The following is a 22,838-nucleotide window of genomic DNA, read 5'->3' as shown; positions in this document are numbered from 1 at the left end:
TCCTTGGAAATGCATTAAGCAATACTGCAGAAGTATCTTAATGTAGAACAACAGTGGGCATATGAGGATACAGGATGAACACAAAAGAGCTTCCGCAGTCTGAATTTATTCTGATATATTTTTCCAGTAGTGTACCCACATGGAAACCTCTTTCACTTTGAGAACACAATTCAAAGCTTTTTCAAGTTACTGGCAAGACACCTATTAATTTATGTGGGTTTTGGATCCCTCATAGAATGTGATGTTAGGTCAACCTGCTCTTTAAAAAGAAAGACACTAATGCAAGTAATGTTCCTGAAGGCCATGCTATAGGAGAGCGTAACAGAAGGACACATGTTCTGTATTACAAAAAGGTCTAGAATTCAATGCTAAAACATAATAATGGAGCATACACTGGTGGGATTTAAGGCTGGGTGAGACAGCCTGGGTATTTTAGGTCTTAAAATAGTGAGCATTACATAAAAGAAAAAGACAGGATTTAGAGAGCTGCTGACAGTGATGGGTATGGGATAATCTGTGGCAAATATTAGTGAGCCAGATTTCAAAATCGCTGCCTATTGCATAATGTGAAATCCTTCTGTTTGCACAGAGCCCTGCACCCTGATCTGTACACAGCACCTGCTCATTGGGAATGCCATCTCCATCTGCGTCGTCATCACAGGCATCTCCTATCCCATCACCATCAGCATCTTCTTGTCCAGAGTTTGGGACAAATCGGCAATTGTCCTAGAGAAAAAAAGAGACATGTCTTGCGTTCTATAAGTAAACTGGATGCCTTCATAATTTGAAAGAATTTTTCTATTATTGTTTTAATTAATCGATTAATCAAATTAAATACAATTTATCCAGAGGAATTCAGTAACTTGAAAAAATATTTTCCAATACATCTAGTCATGTTTCTTCCACTCTTTCTCTTCACCCCTTCATGTTCTGAATTACTGCAGGATTAAGAAAGAATTTCTTACCTTTCTGCAGTTTTCAGCAGAGCACAAGAGTTCTTCGTTAGGGTAGCCATCAATGTCAACATCTTTTCCACAAATATAACCATCACCAGCCCAGCCAATGCCACACTATCAATAAAACATGATGGTAGTACTACCAAAAGGTTAATGAGTCACTGTAGCAATATCCAAGAGGGAAACCCTACATCAGACTTGAAAACACTAACATACAGAAGGCATGGACAGACACTGAAGTACAATGAGGTACATTTCAGCATGTCTCTATGTGGAAGGAAAATCTTTGTTTCAAGCTCTCTATAACTAGGCACAGCTAGAAAGAGCCAAGACTTGATGTTAAATGGAATGTGTGCCTGCAACACCTTATGATTTCAGTGGGAGCTATAGATTTCTTTTAGACACTGGTCAGGAATAAATTTTGGTTCTTCACCAAAAGGTGAGGAAAAGAAAAGAGGAGACCTAGGCAGAATATGCATCTAGCGTCTCAGTAAGGGGCCCGTGGTTAGATGGGATGACTGTGTTTTGTTCAGTATCTCAAGAGTACATCTGCAACTAGAGGAAGTTTTAAGAGAAAACTGTGCTAACAGTTACTGTTTGCATCAGCAAATCATGTGCATCTGCACACAAGTTTCTCCTAGCCAATTAAATTGGTATTGTTTCAAACCAATGCCTAATTTGTGTTGTAACTGAAGATACATGCATAGACCTGCATGTCACACTCTGGCCTCCCCTTAAAATGAGGACTTGCCTAACACAAGTATCTAGGCATCTTCCCATTACAGCACGGACTTAAAATATCCTAGATTCTTCTTTGAAATAGATGTACTTAAAAATGAGACCAAAGCAAGTGCCAGCAAAAGCACACACTGTATCCAAATTTAGGATGCAGGATTAGTCTCTTGCTTCCACTTGCAAGTTGGAAAAACTAAGTAATATAAGTTAGACTCTTACAATGAAAGTTCATATGCCACTTGGTGCTCCTTTCCTCCCACGCCTGGAAAGCACAGTACAGCCTACCTTGCCTAGAATCTGTGGTCTCACTCGGAAAAATACCATCTCTATCAGCAGACAAATACAGGCACATTGGGTATGCAGAGAGGATCCCTACTCACAGCTATGTAGCTGAGCACCAGGAGAGGAATTTGTCCTTGCAATGTCTTGTGTAGAGTGACACTTGACAGTCCTTTCTGAGGACACTATAGAAAGTCTATAAAAGCCATTCCCAAAAGATCTAATTACACAGACACAGCAAATATGGTACATAAGTATGGCTGCGTTACAGACATATTACAAGAAGAAAACAATTGCAAGATAGACTCAGCCTGGTTATTTTTGTAGCTGGTCTGGGCCAGTGTGCCACAATCTGGTTAGAACACCCAACTATCTAAAATGACCACAAAGGCTTCCTCAGTTCCAGCCTAAAAAAGGCTATTTTTCACTGTACAAACACATGAATTTATGAACTCACAATACATGTCACCTCTCCTCTCCTCTCCTCAATACAACGGGCATGGACACTGCATGGATTGAGGGCTCGATTTCTGCAGCTCCTCTCAGCCTGGCATCCTCTGGCTTGGTCTCCTGTATATCCTGGTTTGCACTGCCCACAATGGTAAGACCCCTGTAAGAACAAAAAGTTACTACCCAACCTTTTAACAGGACTTCTTTTTCTTTTAAAGCAAGCATGTGAGCGAGATTCATGTCACAATGCTTATGCTGTGCAACTGTAGTTTTTCATCGATTGAGGCCTCTTACACTGTGAACAAACTTTATTTTCTACGTGAAATTCAGGTTTGGCTCCCACAGTGCACGCTGGAAAACATGCTCAACTCTCACCTGTTTAGACCAGCCTTTTGTTAAGCCAGAGAAAAGTCACGTAGCAGCAAAAGCTTCTTCATGATGTGTTGTCCCTGCCAGCAGCACTCTGTGCTGCTTCCAGTGGCCAAAACTTTGTGTAAAATTCTAAGCAGCACCTACCTAATCAGTTTGGATGCTCTTATTTCAGCGTAAAGCAGACCCATCAGTTATCTAAACTCAACTGGGCACAACTTTTAATCAAAGAGAGACAAGAAAGTTCATCACATCTTTGCCCCATTTTATTTATTTTAACTTAAATGTATTTAAGCCAACTTGAGCTAAATCTTTTTCTTCAGAAATGAATTCAGGAGTTGAAGACACAGTCATCCTCATTTACACTGCAGAAAGAACATCCATGTAACCTTTTGCAGTGGTTTACCTAGATGCATACATCTATGTATTTTACATTTATGCCACTCTCTTCTGTAAACAAACCCAAAGGAGCTAAGACAAGTAATCTCAGTGTGTGCTGAGACAATCACTATGAGAGATATAAATGGATAAATGCTGATAAGAAGGAGTCTTCATGCATCTAATGTAGCTTTTGTCTCTATCTCACATACTTGTAGATTTGTAACCTATAACATAAAAGTTAATTGAAACCAATCTTTTTTCCTTATAGAGAATAATTATTTTTGACATGTCAAGGAACAGAAACAGGCAGATCTCTGAAAAGCTTGTGCATCCATCCCTTTTGTGAAAGTGAGGTGCTTCACACAACTTCACTGTTCCCGTACAAAGCCTGTTGGAGGAACTGTGAGGATTGTCCCAGTCCACCATGATAGAGAGATACATTTACTACCCAACTGGGCATTATTTTTGTCCTCTGTTCATAGCTTAATTCCAAATTTAAACTCTGTGCTGTCTGCATACTTTCAGGCTGAAGATGAAGATATACAGATGATCGAAGAGTAAAATAATCACTGGGCCATGCAAATGGTATGGCCTATATAAAACACAGCAGCCCGTGCACTTTCTCTTAATGGATGCCAGGGTAATATCATCTGGAGTCTGCTGAATTTGCTCAGTATATTCTGTCCTATATCAAGCCCTGGTATGCATTAAAATAGCCTTTAAGGCAACACTTCCAGACCAAACTGTTTCTAAAGGGAGACAGGAGTAAAAAACCCACACTGCTCTGTTTTGACAGATGGCAGGCCACTTGTTGCCCTATGCAAACAGAGCCTGATGGCCTCCTGAAGAGGACTAATCATGTCTAGTCATGCAGTAAGATACAACATGTGACAGAAATGTTCTACATATTAAAAAAAAAAAAAAAAAGAGAAAAACATATTGAACAGTGAAAGCAGTCCTAGAAAAACAAGGTTATTCAAAAGAAAAGCACACCACTTTGAACACTGCTGGTAGTCTCAACAGCAGCTAGCTGCAAAAAAGACCACCTTTACACCTGCAGGATACTTTTAACCCTTCTCTTGTTACGGAGAAAGCCTGCTCTGTGGGGCCAGCTACAGCAGAACAGCATTTGACAGTGCGTAAGTGGCACATACAGGACAACCAGGTGATCAGGCCCAGTCAGCGTGGGTTTATGAAAGGCAGCTCCTGCTTCTCCTGATCTCCTCCTGTGACAGGATGACCCACTTAGTGGATGAGGAAAAGGCTGTGGATGTTGTTTACCCAGACTTTACTAAAGCCTTTAACATGATTTCCCCACAGCATTCTCCTGGAGAAACCGGCTGCTTATGGCTTGGATGGGCATAAGCTTTGCTGGGTAAAAAACTGGCTGGATGGCCGAGCCCAAAGAGTAGTGGTGAATGGAGTTAAACCCACTTGGCAACCAGTCACAGCGGGTGTTCCCCAGGGCTCAGTTTTGGGGCCAGTTCTGTTTAATACCTTTATCAAAGATCTGGATGAGGGGATTGACTGCACCCTCAGTAAGTTTGCAGATGACAGCAGGTGGGGTGGGAGTACTGATGTGCTCAAGGGTAGGAAGGCTCTATAGAGGGATCTGGACAGGCTGGATTGATGGGCTGAGGCCAATTGTATGAGGTTCAACAAGGCCAAGTAAGTGCCGGCTCCTGCGCTTGGGTCACAACAACCCCATGCAGCGCTACAGGCTTGGGGAAGAGTGGCTGGAAAGCTGCCTGGTGGAAAAGGACCTGGGGGTGCTGGTCGACAGCCAGCCGAATAGGAGCCAGCAGTGTGCCCAGGTGGCCAAGAAGGCCAACGGCATCCTGGCCTGTATCAGAAATAGTGTGGCCAGCACACAGGACTAGGGAAGTGATCGTCACCCTGTACTCAGCACTGGTGAGGCCGCACCTCCAGTACTGTGTTCAGTTTTGGGCCCCTCACTACAGGAAAGACATTGAGGTGCCGGAGCGTGTCCAGAGAAGGGCAACCAAGCTGGTGAAGGGTCTAGAGAACAAGTCTTACAAGGATCAGCTGATGGAACTGGGGTTGTTTAGCCTGGAGAAAATGAGGCTGAGGCAGAGACCTCCTCAGCTGAGTGAAAGGAGGTTGTAGTGAGGTGGGTGCTGGTCTCTTCTTCCAAGTAACAAGTGATAGGACAAGAGGGAATGGCCTCAAGTTGCGCCAGGGGAGGTTTAGTTTGGATATTAGGAAAAGTTTCTTCACCAAAAGGGTTGTCAAGCATTGGAACAGGCTGCCCAGGGAAAAGGTTGAGTCACCATCCCTGGAGGTATTTAAAAGACGTGTAGATGTGGTGCTTAGGGACACAGTTTAGTGGTGGACTTGGCAATGTTAGGTAAATGGTTGGACTTGATGATCTTAAGGGTCTTTCCAACCTAATTGAGTCTATGATTCTGTGATTCTAAGTGAAAGGTCCAACTTGCTTCATAGCATTAAAATGGTTGTACACCCCTTCTATTTGATCCTAACATCTTTCAAACCATTTCTACTTTTGCTATGCTTGCTCTCCTGGATTTAATATCTATGGGTATTAAAAATGTTGTACCAATTGCAGCTCTCCTCCTCTCTGTACTTATTTAGAGGGGTATCTGGTACTGTCTAAATACCCTAACGAAGTGGAGACATTACTCCTATAAAAAGAGCATGCAGGGGAACAGCTTGCTGCAGCAGTTCCCAGGCAGGAGAGATGAGGGGAAGCAAAGGTTAAAACTTTCAGAGGAGGTTCCTTGCAATAACATACTCATAAACACACATAACTGGATGGTGTGGAAAGAAGAGTTCCTGCTGTTCCTCAGGGAAAGTTATAAGGATACAGCTCAGATGGACATGTTAACGACAAATCAAGTATTGATTTTATTATTAGTCAGGAAAAGAGGAAAGGATTCTTTGGTTTAGATGAAGCCAACAAAAAAATTGTATTATTCAGCTCTTCAGTCAGAGCCATAAATCCAATGCTAGCCTCATGGAATTTTAAAACAATCAGTTTTGTAAAGCCACAAATGAAAAGGTACTTACCAAAGTGTTTATGCAATGGGAATTTGGAACACAGAGTCCAAGTCCACCATTCTGACATTCATCAATATCTAAGCAGACCTAGCAATAAAACAGATCAACATGTAATAAAAACAATGTCAATTTGAGATCCAAGTCTGAAGAAAGGCCACTAAAGTTTAAGTGTAGAGAAGAGTCATAGCCTCTCCTGAAACCGCTCTCAGAATGACACAGACATACCCGTAGGCTAACTTTCCAGTGGATCTCCAGACACTTGTAAACCCTGAAGAGACACTGTGATACAGCAAATTTCAACCTTACGATGGCAGAGTTTAGACAAGAACTACATTCCCCTTGTAGGGTGCTTCAGGACATGCAAAAAATGACAGTAGAATAGGCTGTTTCTATCATACTTTTCCTAGTTCAAAGCCAGTTTACGGAAATCAGCAGAGCTTCCTTTAAAGTTGATCAAAGATATCTGTGAAGATAATGACATTTTTTCTTGTCTCCATACCGGTCCTGAGTATTAGACAGACTATTACTACTGCCATTACAGCCAAACAAACACAACTCAGATCTTCTAATTGAAACACTCTGAGCTCTGCCTAACTGCACAAGGCAATTATGGAATGACTGAAGTATAAATAAAATGCAATACAGATGCATTGATATAAACCAGCACCTTGCAATGGCGGTTGCCACAGGGACGCTGCCACTCACCTGCTTATTGCTCTTGGCGTAGCTCAGTCCTACCCCTTGCACAGTTTGTCCTGTATATCCTGGGGGACAGGTCTCACATCGGAAACCTGGAGCAGTGTTCACACATCGCACTCCAGGGAAACAAGGGTTGTAACGACACTGCAAAGAAAGAAATGAACTGAGCACGTTTGTGCTTCAGTAACATCCAGACTCTAAATATGTGCACACATCTCTCAGTCAAAGGCAATACGACATGCAATGTCTGTATGTCTTCTGTTCAGAGCTGGCTTACAGAGGAAACAGTCTCTGCAGGTATTTCGGACCCCAGAAGGTCTTCAGCTATCTCTGTAATTTAAGCAACATTTGCAATCTTCCATTATAGCCTGCAGTTGATGCCCTACACTCTGATCCCCAATCCATCCTTTTGCTGGGCAGGTTCATCTCCCTCGGAGGCTGAGAGCCTCCTGGAAGGGTCCAGACCACAATATCAGGAAAGTCGTGTAACTCCAACCCACCAAATGGTCCTCTTTTGTACACACAGAAGTGGCAGCGGCATTTCCCCTCATTTATATTTGGGCAAATCTCATAGCCAGAAGCAACCCAAACATGAGCCAGATGAGCAGGGAAGTGTCAGTGGCACCCACACATTTCTAGACCGGAGGCCCACAGACAACCCTCAGCACTTCTCCCAAAATACCACATGCCCACAGAATCACCCTTGGCCTGAAGGCAAAATTCGCTTCATTGCCTCAGGTGGTTATACAGAACAGCTGTAACACATTTCACTGGCCTTGTGGGTGCCAGTTTGGGAACCACATCACGCATTGCTGCCTCTCCAATATCAACACTAGCTGCTAGGTAGTATTTTTAAGAGTACTGAAAACATCAGCATGCCATAATGCTGCATATGGCTTAAAGCCAACAATAAATAAGAAACATGAGAAAGAAATATAGAAGAGTTTTAAAAATACGCCATTTCCCCCCCCTCCATAGCTAACAGAAAAACATCCTCAAGATGGAGGGAGAACAAGCCAAAAGATATCCACCTACAACAAACATACAACTTGTAACCAAACACACACACAAGGGAGCAAGAAAAGGTATGTTTAATATCAAAGCACGTTTGACAGAGAGATTTGTTAGAAGTAGGTTCACGAGCATAAGGAAAATGTAAAATGTAGGACAGACATTTTGTGCTCCTTATTTGCTACGGATTTTTTATTGTAGGCAGCAGAGGGCACTCAAATTACACGATACACAGAGCAGAGCTGCAGCTCCCAAGATACAGGCAGCAGTATATAAAAGTAATGTCTTCAAACTGGTAATGAATAAGGGAGCACATTGCAGAAATGCTAACAGCCTCAGAAAAGATGATAGCAGCTCTTAGTGAGGAAGCTTCTAGATTTGTCTTTATCAGAATTTGTACATTAACTTCTTTTTAAATGCCAGTTATTAGGAAATACAGAAATAGTTTATACAGTAGAAAGGTGCTCCCCGAAGAGATTGCTAAAGACGTTTAAAAAAAAAAAAAAATTACTTTCCTTCTTAGTCTCAGCTAACTCAGGAAAACAAATAATATGACACATCCCCTCTTATTAGACAATGAAAAGCTATTGCCATTTATTATCTCTTTTTTTCCCCTCTGCGCAACCATTAGTGAAAATCCAGCTGTTAAAGGAGATGTTTACTGGTGAACAAAACCACACCAGAGTAGGTGGCATTTTAGTAGCAGCGTCCACGTGAAGACCTCATATAAGCAAGACTGTATCTCTGTGATACCGTTTTGGCAAAACTTCCTTGCTGTTTCTAATGTGAGATCAGGTCTGCCATGTGGAGTGGTGGCAGGAACATGAAGGCCCGTCAGTCTCCAGTGGCAGAGCCTGAATGCTCACAGAAAACTATGTTAATGTCAGGCCAATACAGACCAGTCTCCGTTTGTTTTCCCACCACTGCTCTCATGGATAGAGTTGCTCCAACCCTGAAAATGGCAGGGAAGACATTATTGCCATGTTCTGCCTCAGTCTGGGTATGGCTCAAGAGGTGGAACCCGTCCATACTGGTGGGCTCCACCTAGGCTGGCTTAAGTCTCTCACCAATGTTGTCTGTGGCATGAAATTTGCCACAGCTGTCTCAGCTTCACCTCTTGCATTCACATTTCAGAGCTTCACCTCCAGTTTTTGCACCTTCTGTTGCAGCAGACACAGTCCATGTCACGTCAGGCAAAACAAAAGACATCACCTAAAACTCAGGAAACTGCCACACTCAACCCACTTTCTCTCCACAGTGTTTTTCACAGACAGATAGAAGTTGGCACATTGCATGCTGTCTGCTGATAGCCTACAGCAGGGAGTTAACCAAAGGAGCAGTCAAAGAACATCTCCTGTTGGCTAAGACGGAGAAAAAAGGAATTGCTCTTGCTGTTTTACATCATTAGGCAGGTACATTGGTAGTACCGTGTTATCCACAGGCACAGTTAATGACCTAATTCTCCTGGTTCCCTGGTGTACTATATGCAGGTGCTTTTCCACAAAACTCACCAAAGAGTAATGGCAAAAATCACCACACAGAAAAAATGTGGTGAAGCTGTAAGTGGTTTTGTATTTTGTGTTCTGAGTTAGTGTCACATTCCAATTAACACAGGTTTTACTTAATCGTTTAAGATATTGTAAATTTATTAACTCAGTCCTCAATACAAGCAAGCTCTGAATTTCTAACATACAGCACAAGGAAAAAAAATAGACTTAAGTCGACATTATCAGCTTTCAACACAACCATAAAGAAGCAAAAGGAACAACAACAATAAATGTTTATTTTCTTTCATAGATTTTAAGGTAAGGCTGAAAACATGGCTCCAGTTTGGGTTGAAGAGAAAACTTTGGTCTCCAAGGCTGGTTCAGGAGCACTACAATTTAAAGAAATAAAGCCGATAGTGACAAGAAGTGCTTCTGCAGCCTGTAACAGAAGCTACTGCATCTTCTTGTGGAATAGAAACAACTACGTCAAAAGCTTGTTTTGGTTGGGTTTGTTTTTTTTTTTTCAAACATTAAACTCCTTTAAGTGACTTCTCAACTCACCAGGGTATTTCAAGTTTTCACACACATAACCTCCATAAAGTTGCAGCAACAGCAAAATACAGAGGTAGAATCAAATCAGAACGAATTAATATTCACTGTGCAAGCAGTCAGCAAATGCTAAAGACAGCAAGTATCAGCAACCCATTGATATGTATGAAACAGTTGCTTTTTAGCTCCCCCCCCCCCCCTTTTTTTTTTTTTAATTCAGTGAAACTCACTATTTTACCTCGTCGATATCTGAGCAGGTAACTCCATTTCCCGTGAGCCCTTCAGGGCAGGGGCCGCACTGAAATCCCTCTGCTGTCTCCACGCACCTGACTCCCCTGAAGCAGGAATTAACTTCACATTTGGGTTTACTGCGCCTAGGAAGCTGAGTTGGAAAATTCACAGTTCCCAAACCTTTAATGCAGAAAGAATAACAGTTTCAGCAATTGAAAGAAACATCCATCATGGCTTTCATCTGGCAAGCGCTCTGAGGAGATCCCCAAGACACTGCACAGCAGGGGCTTCGTGGTTCTGCACTGTGCTGCTACCAGCTGTGCTGTGGCTGAAGAGACTTCATGCTGGGAATGGCCCAGCAGCTTGCTGCATCCCCAGACAGGGGAAATTAAGGCTATTTTGTTAGGTCCACGTGCTTCTCCTGGCTACACATGGGAGCCCTCCTGCTAGGTTAGTCCCAGCACAGATCGGCTGCTGGCCAGGGGAGGAAACTCTGAAAGCCAGCAACCTCAGATAGCCCAAGGCACTCGAGTGTGATGGTACAAGGCATTTCTCTGGCTAAATCGGCAACACTATCACTTCATAAGAAAAACAGTACCATGGTTTCGCAAAAGCATATCTGACAGTCTACAAATAATAAAGAAAGAAGCAGCAGCAGCTGGCAGCCCACGAACACGCAGCAGGACATGCAGGTACGCTGGCTTAGGTGCACAGAGACCAGCCCTGAGGAAAAGCAAGGTTTTCTGAGACTCTGGCAGGTGCTGAACCTTGGTACTGATGCATGCAGGATTTAAAGTCTTCTTCTTTGGCACTTACGCATAAAGGTTTACATGGCTGGAGCTCAACTTGAGTTTTGATGAGGCTGACAGACTGGGAGAAGAAATAACTAAAAGGCCTGATGAGTTTAAGGCCTTTTGCCCCACTCAGTGAGGGAGTATTTTGGTTTTTATACTGAGTGCATATGTGTCCTGATTGTCAGTTGTGTAGGAGGGCTATGCAGTGGCATTTGGGAAAGCATTTATTTCTTCCATTTAGTGAAAAGATGGAGACCATCTTTTCGGTCTTACTGCTGTTAACCAGTGACTGCCTACTCAGAATCAGACAACTTTCAGGTGGACTGCAGAGGATCTTCCTTAGACTGACAATACCAGCTAAAGCAGAGCATGATTCCTCCCTTGTCCTGCTAAGATTGTTCATGAGATACCTGGCAGGCAATGTCTCCCTCCCCAGGAACATGCGACACAGCTTTGGGGCAGAGCAAGAACGGACAGTACAGTGTGAGTAGTACTGCTTGGTTTAGTGGAGTTTTATCCCCCAATAGGTGATTATCATGTCTATGGAAACTGAAAGCTTTTTCTCTAATGAAAATCTATTTTAAACTTGTGTCCAATACATCTGGAACTTTGGACACAGTAGTTTTAAAAAAGTAATTCTTAGAAACCACATAAAGCTGATGCAATCAATACTAGTTTTAGAACGACTGTACATCTCATCTGGTTGCCTTTTACAGGCAATTAACAGGAATACTTACCACATACTTGGCACTCAGCTATGGTATTTCTCAGAAAAGTTGTTTCTTTGACCTTGAGGATATAGAAAATAAACATTATTTGGATACAAGCAGCTCCAGTTTGTACCTGGCTGCTAGAAGAACCATCATCATTTTTCCCCAGGATGCCACTCAAAGCACGCAACATAGGTACTCTATCTCAAAATGAGATGCTCTTTGTACTCCATAAAATTAAGGACAGTGATAATGGTTGTACTTTAGTTCAGCCTTCATCAACAGGACCTTTAAGAATGACATGCTTAATTAAAGGCATGGGCCACCAGCAGTTCCAGTTCTGACACTCACCAGCAAGTGGTACAAAGGTAATTTCAGTTCTGTGCAAGAGATCTCTCTCTGTCTAACGATGGGGCTAGGATGGCTACTCTAGTTCCTCCCCACTTAAGACACTAGATTTTCTGGATCTGAATAAGCAAGTCCCCAACACTCCCACATTCAGTAATCCTCCGCAGTGAGCCCAGGGTACCAGGACCTATATGGTTATTTCTTCTCCACGGTGTTGTGCCTCTGAGGCAATGAACTCTACCCAGGAGTTTATTGCTTATATGAATGCTGCCCTGACTCTATCAAAAGTGGCAAGCTTGGGGTATTTCACACTGAAGCCTTTATACAGTACCTGTTGTCTGAGAAGGTCTTTCACATCTCCCAGTATTTGGTTCATCTGCATCATCTGACCCATCAGCTGCCTATTAAAATCACCTGCAGGGAAACAGCAATGAAAAAGAGTGCACAATGCACATAACTCTCCTCCATTTGCCATGATAATTTCTGCGATACAAGATGGAAACACTGTGAAGAGCCAAGGAGGGCAGACATTACTGTTACTTAAGCCCTGTAGGAATCCCTAGAGAAAGAGTGATTTGCATGAACTCAAGGCTTTTCTGGACTGAACTCCACTATATACCACAGAAACAGGCAAAGCAGAAACCTCTCCACAGAGAGAAAAGCAGTGTGATTTTTCCACCACTATTTCAGTGTCAAGGCTCTCTAGTAAGACCTAACAACACTGGCAACTAATGCCGCCAGTGTTGCCAGTTCCCCCCAGGTCCAAGACCTGCAACCCTAAGAGAAATCTCAGGATTTCAAGACTGGGGTTTTGTGATAACGCATTTGGGACAGGAGGGCAAGGCCAGGGTATGACGTATCCCTGCATGCAATGGGAAGTCACTCTCCATAAGTGTAATCCATGTCACCAGAATGGATTCCTGCACACTTTTCAAAGTGAAGTTGCCCTGCTTTCTGAGCAAGCTCACTGTGCAGCTCCGACCATGCATCAAGAGCGCCTGCTCTGACGAAAACAGAGCATTTAATACCTGTGACAGTCATTTGGCTTTTCTTCCAAAAGGCAGCTCATCACACTGTACACAAGTTTCATGGCTGCATTTGCTTCTGGGGGGCGCAGAGTTTGTAGGGACTCACAAAACATCTACTCAATGTGCTATGAACTCACACCAAAGCCAGTTCTCAATACCAAGTAACAAATTAAAGACCTCTGAGACAAGACCAAAGTTACATCTGTAATGAGCTATAAGGAAGGACCAGAACCAATCCAGGATCTTCACATGAGACTCTTATCTGTTAAATGAAACACTAGTTTTGACCCAGTGACAGAGAAGAAGCAGAGAGCATGTTTAGTAGCACAGTAGCTTGTAGTAATTTCTGTTTGTAGCTCACTTCTGAGTTTGTAGATCTCTTGAGCAGCTATTTGTTTACTTCTCTAACTCTGTATGTCAAAACAAATTTCACAAATACATGATTTTTTAGGTTCTGAGCAGGCAGGATATTTTGATGTTATGTCCAATAGCTTCAGGGAGGTTTATTCATGTGCTACTTTTGTGAGTATTGAAAGCTTATATGAAAAAATGCTTTTCTTAATGTTTACCTCATTGTTTTGTACTTCAAAGCATGTCTAACTGTTTCCAAACATTCTAGCGGGAACTGTCTAACTCCTCACATACTACGTTTTCTTAATTTCAGATTTTATCATCAAAACACTGAACAAGTTTAAAGACTCAGGAACCACCTGTTCCAGAACCTGCCTCTGTTCTAGTCCCAACCTTGTCTTATTTTTATTTGGGAGGAAGGTGGCAGGACTTAATATCATGGGTATTTCAGAATCCCATAGTGGAACTTGGCACGCAGGCTGTTGGGACAGATGCTGGGGTCTGTTCTTGTTTTGCTTGGGTTTTTTAAACAAAGAATGGTTTAAGCACTATTGATTGAGATCTGAAAAAAATTCTCAAGATTTCAGATGCTGTTTGTTGGCTAGCATCTAAATCAAAACCAGATCTATTCCGTACAGTTATGTTTTGCAGACTGTTAAACTTTAAGGTGGACTAAAAGGTTATACTGCCATGAACTACATGTCCTGTTTGCAAATGTAGACAGCAGAGCAGAAACAGATGACTGACTCCCCAAAGTTGTTTTTTTTTTCCTCTTCCATTTAAAGCCAAGTCCTATGGTAGGCCCCACCTGCAGCAGAATGACCAGTGATAAGAACTCAGAGAGGCCCTTCAGGGAGCTGTTGGTTCACAGTATATTGTGGGGTGGCTTTTCCCAGGAGTGAGCAGGGTAAGCAGAAGGTACAGCCTGAAGCTATACAGTTATCTGGTCCTACCATGTAGTCTCTCTCATCCACACCCCACCTACTGAGGCAACTCCCCAGTTCAGCCAGTCCCTAGCGCTATACTCTGAGTCAGTAATAACCTAAGTAACAGAATGGCTTTCACAGCAATAATTAAATTCAGAGACAGAGCTGAAGAATAACTGTCCAACAGGGAACCGAAGTCCCTTGACATGCTTATTCTCTGTGAGCCTGAGGTTATGTCAGCAAGCTACTATGTCTTTCTCTTCCCAGGACCTTGCAGTATAGAATCATAACATGGTTTGGGTTGGAAAAGACCTTTAAAGATCATCTAGTCCAACGCCCTTGCCATGGCAGGGGCATGCTTCACTAGGTCAGGTTGCTCAAAGCCCCATCCAATGTGACTTCAAACACTTCCAATGATGGGGCGTCCACAGCTTCTCTGAGCAACATGTTCCAATACAGGGCCTTGGATTTAGAGCAGGAGATCAGCTCATTGCACAGCTAATTGGCCCAGGCAGGGCAAACATACAAACACTAGCTTGTGTAATTGCAGGCCACAGTGAAATGCCTCATAGATACTTCTAGCTCTCTTGGGAGCAATACTGGTTCAAGCACCCCACTTGCCGCCATCCAGCAAAGTCAGACTCCTGAAGTGTCATTCAAAGAGATTGTGGTTGCTTGGCCAGAGATCCAGCCATGATTAAAGTATGGATGATGGGTGATGAGAACAGTTTCCTGTCAGCCCATAATCCTCCACCAAAGGAGTTGCATATGCAAGTTGCACATGGAATTACAAAGAGGCAGGTTTGAAGTAAACAGAAGGAGATATCTCCTCAGACATGTGATTAATTTCTTGCCAGGAGGCATTCTTGATCATGCATTCGAAACTGACTGGACAGATCCATGGAAGGAAACATGTATTGAGTACAAAACACAAAGACTCCACCTCTCATTCAAGAGCATTGTATACCAGGAACTGCTGGAGAAAAGGAAAGCATTCAGGGAAATGCACACTGTAACTCCACTGTCCTATACTCTTGCCCTTGGGTCTATATTGGCATACTGTCTCTAACAGTAGCTAGGTTAAAAGAATCTTTGGTCTGGTGCAAGACAGGTATTTTTTTTACACTATGTCAGGTTCAGGTACCCTACGTGAACTAAATGACCTCCAAAGATCCCTTCTGACCTGAATGATTTCGTGATGATGATTACATGCAGCATACTAATCTGATCTACCAAACCCACTGCATCTTGCACTGTATTTTCCTACCCACACGGGAAGATCCAGATATACATGTTCAACCTCTGTCTGATCATCATATTCTCATCTACACTTCTTAGGCGTCTCAGCCTCACAGACTGAACATGGAGGGAACGCTGCTGCCACAACAGTGAGCAATAACCAGGCACACAGTCAAAGCCATGTACAGTTACTCAAGTCCAAAGATCTCCCAAGCATTTTCCAACTAGTATGAAAACACATGTTTTTACCAAGGTGCATAGGTGTCACACCCCTATACAGCTAAGCATTTGCATTCCAGCTTTTTCTGGCTGAAGGCAAAATTGTGGTTCTCTGATATATTGCTCCTGTAAAAGCACATCATGAAGCATATACAAAGTGCAAGACAGCTGAATTAATATTGCTGTTGGAACATTTGCACCTTTTCCTTTGATGGATTTGACTATGAGGACTTTGAATATAGCCATGTGAGGTTTACTATTATTATTATTATACCAACTCCACTTGAAGGTTATAAGCAACTGAATTTGAGAAGCTCAGCCAAGCAGAGGCAGCCAGGGAGAGACAATATCTCTCTGTATTACTACCATTTGCATTATTGATTAATGAGCAAAAACTTACAAATGAGAAAGCTGCAAGCCTCCAATCTGGAAACCTCACTCGGAGCTGTGAGTTTTTCCAGGAGGAAACACCGGATTACCCTTTCCTTCTATGTGCAAAGGCCTGTTGATTTAGGGAAAAAGAGAGACCTTTCATGATAAAACTCTGTATTTTTTGCCTAGGTGTACATATGTTAAGAAGGAATAAAACAGAAGCATATGCAACTGAGTATTTACACAGCTAGAAGGCAAAACAGATTCTGTTATTACTGCATACCACTGATGCCTATATTCATGTAATGGACCCAGGGTGCTTTCATATAAAATTTGTGTACCTTGTCTCTATTCTAATCAAAAGTAGCAATGCTGCAGGGTTGGGTTTGGCGGGGTGGGGCAGGAAAGGGTATAAGAGAGAGAACTTCTCATGGATCCTATTTCAAACCTTGAACTCACTTTTTTCCCCCATGGTTGTCACATACTAACATATTACAAGCACAGGGTGAACCCATTCTTCTCCCGCACACCTGCAGCAGAAGGCAGATAGACAGGGACTAGGAAGGGGTACAGATGGGGCAGTCTATCCCAGGTTTGCTGTGTCAAGAGGTTAGAGAGCACCCTCACCCATCACAGGGGATTGCACCCAGCCCCTGGCGACCTGCAGGAATCCCAGTAGCCTCAGCTCCTTCCTTTCCTCCCTGTTCCCAGCTCAGTCTCCACAATGCCCAGCACAGGCAAAAAAATAATTGGGTTTGGAGCAGATTTCCAGACCAGCAGGTGACAAAAGTCTCAGCTAACTTGCAGCAGGACTAGTGGCTGCCTTGTAATGGCTTTTCCCACGCAGACCCACAGGCTCTGTAGCCATAGCACCAACATGCTCTGCAGTCTCCTGCGTCCTTCTTCACGCCTTGTTCCTCCCCTCTTTGTGACACTCCAGTGATCAACAAGAGATGAATACTGGCCATGTGGATAAGTGCATTGATAGGTCTTGCTACTCTGTCCATCTACCTGTTTTCATAAAGCCTGTAGCAGTGTATCACATTTAGGACTACTTCTGCCTGCAATTGTCTGCAATTTGAATACTTAAAATATTATTAAGCTGACACAAGCAGGTCACAATCACAAAAGTTTGTCTTCCAAATTAGGCTAAAAAGCCTCTTCTAATCATTACAGACTCCTCCTTCACTAGGACAACAACTCATTGCTTTATCATCATCAGCAGGGACCATTTTCTCTCCAAACTGAGCTGTTTCTAAAACATTTACAGGAAATTATCATGGCTGTAACTCAGTCAAACAAGTGTTATTAATTGCCTATATAGCTTCTCCAAATATTTATTATTCTTTAATATTCATCACATTAGCTTCTTTGCACTGATATCCTAAGGAAGAACGTTAAGTTCTGGTTGCAGGCCTTACCAGCATACTGAGGAACAGGTTCAATTTGTTGAAGAAAACAATCCTGCAGGTTTCCCACTTGGGCAAGTGTTCCTCCAGTTACCAGCTTCAGCTCATCTAGTGTATCCTGGACTCACAAGAAAAACAGAGCTCACAATTCTGGTACAACAATGGAAAAACTGTGAAATATCAGACAAAGTAAATTAATTTTTTAAAGTGGTTGTCCATTTCCTAAGCATGCAGGGCTCCTATGCGCTGACCCCTCCAGGACCACCCATCACCATCTGAACCTCAATAAAATCCCTAATCTTTGCCTTGCAGATTTTCACATAGCTATGGTTTTATTTTGAAATTTTTTTGTTTACTATTCCAATTCATAGGATCTCACATACCAGGAAGCTCACGTATTTTTATATCCATGGCATATAAGAATGATTTTTGTTGTTGTTGTTGTTGAACTGAATCCAAAGCAGTCTTTCCCCACCTTGTACCCCCCCCGCAACCAGGTCAGGAATGTGGTCACCTCAATGATTCTCCATATAAACAGGCTCATTTTCAAGCCTGTAGTGAAACAAAACAAGGGGGCAACCTTGGGGGCAGAATGCCTTTGCACCTTCTAATGCATATTTTGCATTAATGATGATGGAAGTTGCTTGTGGAAGATACTGTTTACCTTGGACTGCTGATACAGAGATGAAAGGAAGCTAAGCCAACCCCTGGTTGGCAGACAGAGGAGGAAAAGCTATTGTAGTCAAACAGATGGTGGTTGGACTCTCGCACCAGCTGAGTCGCCCCCTTCTTTTTTCTTTTTAGCCCATGTGGCTTATCATGAAGAGGAAAGCCACATACATAGCCAAGCATTGCTCATACTGAACAGCTGTAAGAAGCTGATGAAGAGCTGCACTTACTGTATCAGCTAAGTCCTTGCAAGAAGTACAGTCCCCAAGAAACACATAGACTGAAATGAGGGAGGCAGTAATTTATTTTTTTTAATAAGCTAAAAATTGTGTTTAAAACTAATAGCATTAGTACTGGGTTTAATGAAGCTAAGATTTCACCTGTTCCATAGGGAACTTATATTTACATTTATTTCACAAGTTAATAGTCAAGTATTACTGAAGCACCATTGTACAGAGCTTGGCTGCTGTGAGGGCTGAGGTCTGGATTCAGTGATCCAGAGGATCCCTGGTGATCCCTCTAAGTGCTCAGCGTGCTCCCAGTTTTCCCACTCACCTGTGGCTTCTCCTGGAAAGTGCGCAACTCTACTGCCACAGACCTCTGAGACAGCGCTGAAAATGCTTTTGGCAGGTCCTGAATGGCACCTACTTGCAGGCAGTCCAGATACAACTCTATTGTGCTCGATCCCTGCTGCAGGCCACTCAGCCACAAGATGACAGCATGGGGTTTCCCGTCAGCCAGCTGAATGTTGCTAAAGATCACCGAATTCAACCTCCCATCACTCTTCAGATAGCGCAGCACCACTAGTACAAAATACACAGAAGGACTATCAGAGGGTAGTAGATAACCCAAGGCTGATCAAGGAAGATCCTGTGGAAATCTGCAATTGCTTTGGTATTTTTCCACATGTCAGCTTTTGTAAATTCATCCCATATGCAGATATAAATGGTAATAATAAATGGGACATTGACTCTCAGAGCAGGATTACCAGGACTCTTGCATGACTTGTGAAGCACTGCTGCCTGCGCAGCGTTTTCCACTGCTTTGTCCAGGCCTCTAACTGGCTTAACCAACGTCACCTTACAGGGCGTAATGTGCTAAAATACAAGTGATAAAGGTGAAGGGTGTAGCAAACAGCCTGCAGCCAGCACTTTGGCAAGTACGTATCTGATAGACCTAGAAATACTCTGTAGCAGAAATGTACAACTAGAAAAATCAGTTTCAGTGATGCATATTGCATTCAGTGAAGCCATCTGACTGTATCCAAATGTGTCATTAAAGAAACCAAAGGAAGCATGATTCCAAGCCAATAACCTGCATTTCTCTGTAACAAATAGTAAGTAAAAACAAAATACAATGCAGAAAAGACATATTCCACCCCTAAAGATGACTAAGCCCCCTCTCAACAAGTTTTTAAGGCATTAGTGAATGACCTACTTGATAATTCACACGACAAATTGTCATTTTACAAAGTAAAATGCACTATCAAAAAACACAACAGCAGACAAACAAAAACTCTTATGCACTGCGTAATATTGAAAAAATGTCTCTTTCCTAAGGAAATTGGATCAGTAAGCTAGGATCTGTAAGCTAAATCTCTTAGACCAGCTAGCTAGTTCTCTCCACAAAATCTCTCCCTGGCTCTCCGAATGCATATCTTCAGAAGCAATGAGCTGAGTGCATCTAGACAGTGTATAACTACTCTACAATATTAGACAGACCTTGTTTCAAAGATCCCACTGATCACCAGCCTGCATATGCCTTATTTCCTCATGATAATGGTTACGTGCATTGAGGAGTCAAGCTGCACAGCTGCCGGGCACCTAAAGAGTTAAGTGCTGGCTCTTGTGAACATCTGTTTGAAGTTCACAGAGGGCTACTACTGTTGGATCAAGTGAGACCTCACAAATACTCTGACCTTCAAGAAACACCTACATTAACATGAGGTCAGCTGAAAATTGTGGATATAGTGGAGGGAAAAACTCTTATTATCTTCAGAGCTAATAACACCTACTGAACTCATCCCATTTCTATTCATTTAACAAATTATCTTCCCACCTCTCCACTACGAATGTACCCTCTGATGCTGTGATACCTCTGTTTGTCAGTGACCTTCTGAGTTACTGGGTACATCCTCCCTACTATTTTTCTAATTGCTCAGTCTAATGATTAAAAGAATCCAGCATGAGCAGGGCAGGGTATGTCTCCATCTTTAAAGTCTACACTACTGCTAAAGTCTCAGCAGCTGTGATCAATATCAGGAATGTTTTCACTGCTGTCTATGTCAAAACACTGCCAGCGCTCATATTTCCACAAAGGTGTATGAGGTCACCAGTAACTTGCTAAAAGGTAGTGTTTCTTGGCAAACTCAAAGATCTGGCAAGGCAGAGTACATTGCAGGCATTTTACTTATATGAATGCTATCCATGCCTGGTCATATGAAAGCAAGGTCTTTGGATCTGGGCTCTGCGTTCGGAGTGACCAAACGCAGCAGTAAGCTAGAGAAAGAAAGAGGAGATGGTGGCAGGGCCCAGAACAGACCCTGCCAGAATAGTTTCAGGACAAGAAGCAGTCTGGCTTGGAAGGAGGATCAAGTATTCCTTCCTCAGCCAAAGCCAAATATCCATCTGGTAAAGCAGAGTAGGCTTTTGAAGGGAGATTTTGCTGGACCACAGCCTCCGCCTCCATAAGATTTAACTCATCCAAGCCCCTGCATTACATATTTGCTGCTACGATATTCTACACTGACATTCATGAGAATACCTGGCTCACCCATATTGTTTAAGAAACAGATTTTCAATGAAACTCCTAATTGTGCCAGTAAACAGGAACTGCTTCACAGAATTGTTAAGTTACATCACTTTTATGCACTTACCGCTGTTTGTTCCGTAATGCAATCATTCAAAAAGGATAAGAAACCCATGGATGCTATTTGCCTCTGAAAAGTAAGTTGGTCTAACCAAAACAAGTTGAGCAGTTGCCCAGTAATTCAGATCGTGCTCTAAAAACATTTAGGCGTTATGAGCATTTTACTATCAGGTATACCACAACAAAACCAGAACATGAGCAAACCATTTGGAAAACAGCTCTCAAATGTGACACTTTAAAGGATAACCAAGGCCTGCTTTGGGCTACTTAGATCAGATTTGGGTGCTTAAGCAGAAATACCATGCAGAGGAAGGACTATGCAGATATGCACCCTTCCAAAACTGTAGATATTTAGACCCTGCATTTTGCTAAGAAGCCAACATTGGCTCACCACTTAAGTAATGATCTCCAGTCTTGAGAGGATCACAAACAGCCCTCACTCTCCATACTCTCAGCTCACATGACGATCTCCTGGATATGGTTTAGCTTACTGTATGAAGTAGCCATGTGGGACACTTGACAATTCCAGAGAAATCACCCATGAAAACTCTGCCTACTAGTCACATGCTGCCATATGACTTAAACAAGTAGCACTAATGTAATAAGCAGGCAAAGAGACCTCCATGGAACAGCCTTGCTGTGAAAAGCCTCCCTCTCTTTGATCAGTCCTTTACAACAGGTAGGTTACAGAGGTCCCCCACACCCCCAACACTGGTCACTGACAGTAGAAGTTTTTTCGTGCTGCCTATCTACATTCCACCATCCTGTCACAGACACTTCTCAAATACAACACCAACATACTGAGGACAAAACCAAATGAAGGCACATAACCTTCCACCAGAAAGCCTCTTAAGTCTGTTAGTTAAAGCGTATCAGTAACCATCAGGCATGCAGGTACTCTTGAAAATCAAAAGAGTTTGATATGTTCAAACACGCATATTTGTGTGTATACATATGCATTCCTATATATAACATTTGCACACACAATTGTGTGTATGTGAGAGGGAGAGAGGGAGTATGTGTGATCTATCATTTATTTAACAATTAGATAAGTCAGTGTTAGGAATTGTATGACACTGATAAGGCTGTGTGACCACATCTTAACTACCCCCAACACACACATAGCACAGAAGTTCTTCTTCCCTGACCTCAGAAGGATTTTGGCAGACCTGATAAAACTACCAATGTTTTATCTAACTCATTCCCCTACATTTTCCAAGCAAAAGGTATTCTTTTCTTTAGCATATAGAATAATTTTCCTATGTATAAACTGAAATTTCTCAGTAGAGCTTCTCAGTATATTGGACTCAGCTGCCTGATTACAACATTTGCAGCAGCAGATTATCATAGCAGTGGTGAAGTCAATGTAGCAACAATAATTTACATCATTCGACAATTTTTCGCTGAACCTTGAAGTTGCAATATATCCTAGATCTGGTCTAGAGAGTAATGAAAGCTCTCCATTTCTAAAAGTCTGCTGAAGTTCCTACTCTGAATCCTGGTTAACTAATTTCAATAAACAGAGAACAAACACTTTAATTCACCCAGAAGATCCCCTAAGTGCTAGGAATGTTTGTCTTGCACAGTCACATCTAACCTCCAGGGTCAGCAGAACAAGAACCTGCCTTTCATATGCATGAGGCGGCATGTACATGTGTCCCTCACATTCCTGAGTAATCAGAACCAGTGATTGTCCCAAGGGGAAAAAGAAAGGAAAAG

General features: G+C 42.5%; 1 protein-coding gene across 2 annotated transcripts in view; it reads right to left on the bottom strand.

Annotated features, from left to right (window-relative positions):
* The window catches only part of THBS4 (thrombospondin 4), a 39,683-nt gene that overhangs the window by 11,927 nt on the left and 4,918 nt on the right, over positions 1–22,838 (bottom strand). The window contains exons 3-12 of one of the 2 annotated variants that reach the window (XM_030005249.2): positions 18,807–19,054; positions 17,595–17,700; positions 12,370–12,452; positions 11,718–11,769; positions 10,194–10,366; positions 6,915–7,052; positions 6,219–6,296; positions 2,428–2,580; positions 966–1,070; positions 619–726 (exon numbers count right to left, since the gene is read on the bottom strand). In XM_030005249.2, the coding sequence (XP_029861109.1) occupies positions 619–726; positions 966–1,070; positions 2,428–2,580; positions 6,219–6,296; positions 6,915–7,052; positions 10,194–10,366; positions 11,718–11,769; positions 12,370–12,452; positions 17,595–17,700; positions 18,807–19,054 (1,244 nt within the window). The remainder of the gene's footprint in view (positions 1–618; positions 727–965; positions 1,071–2,427; positions 2,581–6,218; positions 6,297–6,914; positions 7,053–10,193; positions 10,367–11,717; positions 11,770–12,369; positions 12,453–17,594; positions 17,701–18,806; positions 19,055–22,838) is intronic. The other variant, XM_030005250.2, reaches the window with a different exon arrangement.

The sequence above is a fragment of the Aquila chrysaetos genome, chromosome Z, assembly GCF_900496995.4.
Source record: "Aquila chrysaetos chrysaetos chromosome Z, bAquChr1.4, whole genome shotgun sequence".
Taxonomy (NCBI): domain Eukaryota; kingdom Metazoa; phylum Chordata; class Aves; order Accipitriformes; family Accipitridae; genus Aquila; species Aquila chrysaetos.
The sequence above is the reverse complement of the archived record's forward strand: the minus strand, read 5'-3'. Positions and strand labels throughout refer to the sequence as shown.